The sequence below is a fragment of the Montipora capricornis genome, chromosome 2 (assembly GCF_036669925.1).
Source record: "Montipora capricornis isolate CH-2021 chromosome 2, ASM3666992v2, whole genome shotgun sequence".
Classification (NCBI taxonomy): Eukaryota; Metazoa; Cnidaria; class Anthozoa; order Scleractinia; family Acroporidae; genus Montipora; species Montipora capricornis.
In genome coordinates, this window is record NC_090884.1 from 59556622 (window position 1) to 59564121 (window position 7500).

The 7500-nt window shown below is 41.5% G+C and overlaps 1 protein-coding gene and 1 pseudogene across 1 annotated transcript in view; both read right to left on the bottom strand.

Annotated features, from left to right (window-relative positions):
* The window catches only part of LOC138029384 (short transient receptor potential channel 4-like), a 30796-nt gene that overhangs the window by 10254 nt on the left and 13042 nt on the right, over positions 1–7500 (bottom strand). Inside the window, exon 5 of the mRNA XM_068877139.1 lies at position 7500. This exon is cut by the window's right edge and continues 158 nt beyond it. Coding sequence (XP_068733240.1) covers position 7500 — 1 coding nt within the window. The remainder of the gene's footprint in view (positions 1–7499) is intronic.
* Positions 4599–6294, bottom strand: LOC138028745 (uncharacterized; annotated as a pseudogene).

Here is a 7500-nt window from a genome sequence, read left to right on the forward strand (position 1 = left end):
GTAAACACAGAGGAGAAAAAGTCATTCATACTTTCAACAATGCTAAGATCATTTGAAAGAGTAACGCCGTCCACATTAAGTGAAACGAGATTATTTGACTCTTTACGCATAGATTTGACAAAGCTCCAAAACGGCTTGGGATTGTTGTTAGTAGCAAGCTCATCAGCCAGGTCATTGATGTAGTTCCGCTTCGCTGCATTACACGCTTTCTTAACAAAGTTATTTAAAGTGCGATATCTCATCCACAAGAGATCAGAGTTTACTCGCTTAGCTTTCCTTAAAAGAGATTTTTTCTTCTGGCAGAGCTTAAGGAGCTCCTTTGAAATCCAGGGGGGATTAAATTTATTGTTGTGTCGCCGCTTCGGAATACACTGGTCTACTGCCGCAAAAAATAAATCTAACCACGCCTGCCAATTATCATCCAAGTTGTCGTCGAAATATTCACAATGCTACGGTGTGTGTGAGAACAGCGATTTCAAATATTCCCAATCTGCCTTTCTATATGAATAAAAAAGTTTCTTTGATTTACGTGGGCGGGGAAGGGATCCGGACAAATAAAAGGTTAAACAGTGATGGTCTGAAAATAGTTCCCCTACAGCTAGCTCGCGTACAAACTCAGGAGATGTCGTAAGCACGAGATCCAAAATATTGCATTCTCTGGTTGTTTCATTTACAGGTTGTGTCAAAACGTTATCCTGAATAATGTCAATCAGAAGGGTATTATTAGCTGAGTCGCATGTAGCTCTAACATCAAGCCAATCTATTCCAGGTAGATTAAAATCTCCAATGATAACCAAATCTTGATATGTGGAATTTTGAAGAACATCTTGCATATCCAATAAAGGTTTGGTGTCTGCATTTGGCGGTCTGTAGAAGGCTCCTACAGTAATCTTGCGATCATTAGGAAAAAACAAATCTACAAAAATCAGTTCAGAGTCCGACAACATGTCATGCCTTAATGAAGATTTGAAGGTATTACGAACTGCAATCAAAACTCCTCCTCCATAACGGCCATTGCACATTCGATCACACCTAAAGACCAGATAATTAGCCGGAAAAATTTCGCCATCAGCTATTGACGAATCCAGGTGTGTCTTGACTAAAACGACAACAACGTAAGCTTTATTTGCAACTTCCAAGTGAAGCATATCCACTTTATTAACAATGCTTCTCGCGTTAGCGTAAAAGAAGGATATATCCGTATGCGTAATTCACAACCCAGAGGTTCAAGGTTGGTTCAACTGGTTGATATACATGTGTGTATATAAATATATATATAGATATATATCTGAAGATTGAACTAATCAATAAGACATAACCTTTTTCGTGACTCAAACTTTCACGCTTACGCGACCATCGGACAGCCTTTAATCATCCAAGTCTGTCTGATGATCGCCTACAACAATCACAAGAAAAATCATGCAATTGCAGAGACAAACACTCTTGTCCGTTAAGTGGTGAGTGCTTAATCCAAAACGTGGTTTACCAAGCCACAGTTGAAAGCGCCGTGGGAAAGAAAACATACACTTGGGCTTACCGCGAACCAATTCAAAACAAGATTCCGAAACCACACGGCTTCATTTAGAAATGAGAACAAAAGGAACGCAACCAAGACGGAATTAGCTGTAACCTGGAAAGCAATGGCTCGCGGCAAGCCTTATTCAAATGTAACAAAGAGATGTAATCTTTGCATAACAGAAAAAATTTACCGGATTCGGATTCGGTCCGGATTCCGGACCCTCCATCTGACCATAGTCGGTCCGGACGTCAAGGGGTGCGGTTTACAATTGGCTAGCTAGCGAGTCTGACTTTACCGCAAATTCTTGGTGTATGAAAACGTTGTGACTAATGTAGTTTTAAGTTAAACCATTCACTGCACAGTGTCACAACATCAACAGAACATGACAAACTATATTGATAGCACTTGCTTTTCCCAACTGTAACTTATTAGCAAAACAAATACAAGATCGCAGGATACGGCCTCATAGAAGCACATTGCTTTCTTCTAGACACGTCACCAAAACTTTCGGGACTCTGGTGAATACCTTCACAAGCGAATAATCTTATATTCGACGTAGCAATGGAAATAGAAAATAAATACAATTAACTTACCGATCGTTTCGCGAGCACGGCGCTGGGCCGTACGGGCCGTATAGTGATATGTTATATTTAGAGTAGTTAAGTACTAATATCTCCAAGCAGATTAACCCACCCAACCATGATATACCACAGAGGACAGACCACAACACCGAGAACTTTGCGAAATCAATAATTATTTTACGTCCCACAGGGTTATAAACATTGAAGGGATGTGATACCAACATACGGTTTTTCGTCCTTATCCGGGAAGAGTAGAGAGTCTAGCCATTTGCGGATGTCATTACAAAGGCAGCACGTTCCTCAGTTATTTGAAGACCCTGAGCATTGGTCCGGGCGGATTTTTGATCCCGCGACCTCCCCATGAATCGTCCGAAGCTCAAGAAACTGAGCCAACCAGTCGGCGGTTTACTATCACTTAATACTAGTCGTTCTCAATGAGAAGGGAAATGCTCGAGTAGGGGGATCAATACAGGCAGCCTCAAAGAGGAGAGATTTTGTAAGACCCAACGCCTTGTAGTAGTCGATGGTGATGGTAGCCATTGACATAACATGCGACTGCCTTCGTTCCAAACTCGACCGACAATACGAAGAATCTGAAGCGAAATGTTTCTCAAACCAGAGAACAACACAGTTTGAAAGCTCTGACAACGTTCAATACTACATCTAAGTCGATTCATAATGATACTCACCGTGAAAACAACAGGAAAATCCTGAGGAAAATCCGCCACTACACAAATCCGCCACAACTCAAAGAAACGAATATTATGGTTTTTTCTGCCATGTGACTAGCCGAGCATTCGTTCGGTGGCGCTCGGTGTCCGACGGCAATCCGAAGACTGTAACTTGACGGCCCGAAGAAATGCCGAGTGTACCTCAGAACCCAATCCGCGAGGCATAGCATTTATAATCGGGCGAACTCAGGCATGCAATCTTGAGATTCATTGCGCGATAGCCCGAGATGCATTGCAAGATTAGTGTTTAGTTATATTTTTGCACAAACCGAAAACAAAACTGGGACGTTTCCCTGAAAATTAAGAGAAAATAAGGCAAACTAAAATAACGGGGAAGTGGATAAATCATAAACTGAACACCCTTTAGGTGAATCTCACAATATTACACCGTTGTGTGCTTTTGATTTTTTGACTGAATATTTACCAATTATTCGCCAAAGGCGAGGTGAATAATTGTTTTAGTGATATAGGTGATTAATTGGAAAATATGCATAATAATAATAATAATAATAATAATAATAATAATGATAATAAAATACTTCTATGGCGAAAAAATGCATTGCAATATATGATCTAATGCGCCTTACAAATACAACCAAATATAAATATAAAATCTAACTATGTAAATCTAAGCTAAATATTCTCAAAATCTATGGTGAAAATATATATATATGTACATTATTTATATCATATATATTAAAGGAAAAAGCAAATAAAATAATAATACTAACGTCTATAAAAATATATGTCAAATTTACGAGAAATAGGCCTTTTTAAAAAGATAAGTTTTCAGTTCTCTCTTAAAGATGTTCATATTGTCCTCTGCCCTAAGGGAAGGTAGTAATTAAAGTGTCCCAAAGCGCTGGCGCGGCCACAGGGAAAGCTCTATCACCAGTTGTTTTTGCAGTTGTTGTTGCTATCATTACATCTTAAATTATATCTTAAATGGGCTTTATAAGGTAACATATCACTAAGACGCTAGGCCATGTAAAGCCTTGAAAGTCATTAAGATCATTTTTAAAATAATCCTAAATTCAACGGGTAGCCAATGAAGATCTATCATCACAGGAGTTATATGCGAATAGCGCGCGGTATTTGCCAGCAGCCTGGCAGCGTAGCTGTTTTCGAATATAGATGGCTGGCAAACCATATAATATATCATTACAGTAATCAAGCCTTCTCATAACCATACCTTGGACCAAGATCTTTGCAGCCTCCAATGGCAGATATTTTCTAATACGCCTGATATTATATAATGAATAAAAAGCTGATTTACATGTCTTGTTTATATGGCTGTGAAACTGGAAATTAGAATCGAACCAGACATGCGTTTTGGCAACTAAAATACTTTCACTTCGGACTTTTACAAGTTGATGCCGAGTTCCAATTAACGTAAACTCAGTTTTCCTTCGTTCAACTTCAACTTATCAATAATCACCCACGCCCTAACAGCTCTAATGCATCGCTCCATATATAGCACATGTGTCTGGCTTGAACGCTAAGTAGAGCTGAATGTCGTCAGCGTAGGCATGGGCATTTGCCAGGTGGTTCTTGATCACCCAAAATAGCTTGCTGGCATACACTGAGTAGAGAAGTGGTCCAAGACAGGACTCATGAAATTTATTTGACAGTTCCTCATTAACCATAACACGCTGCGAGCGACCTGATAAGTAAGAGGCGAACCACTTGAATACATTCCCGGTAACACCAAAAGACGTCTCAAGGCGGCGAATGAGGATGGTATGGTCAACCGTATCGAAGGCTGCGCTAAGACACGTGCTGACGATTCATGTTAAGCAGAATGTCATTGACGATCGTGACCAGTGCAGTCTCCGTACTATGCGATTTCCTGTATGCCGACTGCAATCCCGGAAACAGCTCGTTGACAGTGACATGGTTGTACACCTGATCAAACACTGCTCTTTCGGTAATCTTGGAGACGAATTGAAGGTTGCTAACTGGACGCAAATTTTTGTGGGTTGTGTCCTTCGCTCCTTTTTTAAGCAAAGGGTTCACGATCGCTTCCTTCGGCACGTCGGGGAAATGACCAGTTGAAAGGGAAGAATTCACCATGTTAGTGATTACCGGAAGTACCACATCTAGTGCGTCACAGACCAGGGTAGATGGCCATGGATCCAATGTACACGACTTTTTAGCAGAGTTCTTGATAAGGTCATTGACACAACGCTCTCTTAGGTTGTCAAAAGTGTGAAGCGTTTGACCTGTGATATCCGTTGCCAGTCGGTCCGGAGGCACGAGACTAAGAGATAGGGCGTCACTATCTCGACGAATGTTCTCAATCTTGCGAACGAAAAATTTTCCAGTATCATTTGCCAAGACGGTCTTATCAAGATGGTCAGGGAAGGACAGCATTTCACATGTACCAAGCAGTTTTTTGGAAGCGTTGAATAGCTTTCTCTGATCCGCACTATTGTCCTCGATGAAATTAGAGTAAAACTCTTGCCTCGCTTTATTCGTAAGGTTAGTAGCGTAGTTTCTCTTTTTCTTGTAGTCATGAAAAGCAACCCTGTTCTTCTCCATTTCCTTTCAGCCTTCCTACGTGAGGGCTTACCCTCATCGATCTCTTTGCTGTACCAGGGGACGACAGGCCTACTCACTCTGGTACGAGTCCTTAGCGGGGCATGCTTGTCAAGGAGAGCCGAAAGAGTACTATTATACGCTCTTGTATTTGACTCTAATTCATCATTAGTAGTTGGCTCTTCTGCCGCAAAAAGTGCAGTAAACCGGAAGTCCCTTTTCAGTTGTTGAACATCAATTATTTGGAGGTTTTCACGGAGAGACCAGGCCTGGGTGGAGCAAGCGAACAAAGAACAGCAACATGATCAGAAATGAACTGATCGACAACAGGTTTGCTAGCTACCAAACTCTCAGACAAGCGGGTTTTAGTCAAGTCAAGCTTGTGTCCATCGCGATGCGTAGGCTGATCAACGTGCTGCTCCAGTTGCAGGCCTTCAAGCAGCCTTAAAAATTTTCGTCCATCGGAGTCGTGAGGATCATCGACGTGAATGTTGAAATCACCCGTTATCAGCAATTGCTCCTTACAAAGCAGCAGAGTTTCTAGATATTCAGGGAACTCAGTGAGAAATACACTTGTGGAAACACGATGCTCCTCAGAATATGGCGGTCTGTAGATGATCACAAGCCGCATGCTGAAAGGTGGCGATCTGACGATCCACTCAGAAAACTCGAAAGAGTCACGGTCACTGAACCCAGAATTAACCTTGGAAACATCAAGCGAGTCACAGTAAATAATCCCAGTACCCCCTTCTCGACGATCGAGTCTCGGATGATCAAGAATTCTGTAACTCTCTGGGCATAGCTCTGCTGTTACAGCCGAGTCTTTTGTTACAGCAACAAGATCGACTTTGCGAACGCATATATAATCAAATATTGTTGCTGCTTTGTTTCTCAAAGAGCGAGCATTAAGATTGCACAGTGACATATGCTTGTGTAAATTGACGCAAATTCCAGGGGGAGGACGCAAGTTGACCAAGTTTGTAGTGTTTCTAAACGCGCGAGGATTTCTGAAAACGCGCTTCGGAATGGTCGTTATAGACTGGGCTGGGTGCCCTGTGTTGCACCCTAGCAGAGTCGTCCTGGTGTCACTCTGCCATTATCTGGAGGTGGTGATGCGAGAAAAGTTGTCTAATGATCCTCTTTGGCCAGATCTCTTATTACGTCGATTTCCAATACAAACAGATATCCTGTTGCCAGTAGTTGGAGTTTCTGGACCGGGTAAAGGGTGGACGTCCCCGCTCAACTAGATACAGAGTTCCATGAAGTTAAATGACGCACAGGAGTTGGAGTAGAAAGAAATTCGGCTCTTAAAGTATTTCCGTCTTAGGCCAGTGAAGATAAAGACAGGGCGATAAAAAAACAATGAATCTTTGGGAGTTGTTATAATCCCGCACAATAGGCTCAATCACCGATGAAGTAGAAACAATAGAATCACTAGAGTGCAACATACGATCATTCATATCTGCATTGCAAATGTATTCGCTTGGACCAGGACGACTATTCTTGGACAAGAATTGCTCCTCCACAGGGTTTTGGTCTTCTGAAATTCCAAAATAACCATCTTCATGACGTCTCTGAACGGTCCCATAGCCAGAGAAGCTGTTTGGTTTGCCATGCAGGCTACCCAATAGAAGTAAATAGAGAAAGAAGACGGAGCGCAAAACGCTATTTCCGTATGTCATCGTGTCACAAATATTTTCTTGAAAACAATTGACTTTTTCGTCTGTCACTTCCACAAAACGGCTTGCAGTCATTTTGGAAAAACCGCTTAGGTGATTATCGCGTAATAATCACCTCAAGTGCAACCAATAAGCGCAGATGATTTTCAATAAACACCTATATATGTAATTATATTAAATGAAGTTCCATAGAGTTAAACTCCTGAATGGACATGAAATGAGATTGAGACGTTAGTTAAATTATATTTTGAGCGAGTGCAAAGGCAAAGGAAGCCTGAAAAAAGATCGAGGCTTAAACTGAGCTATCAATCCAGGTGGGTGCTGGTTATGGCGAGCTACCAAAAGTTGTCTCCTGTTAGACAGATGTTGTATATTCAGCGTGTTGGATGCATGCAAAATGATTCGCTCTTATTTCAGGAGCCTTCACTTACACCTACTTGCTTACACTTACT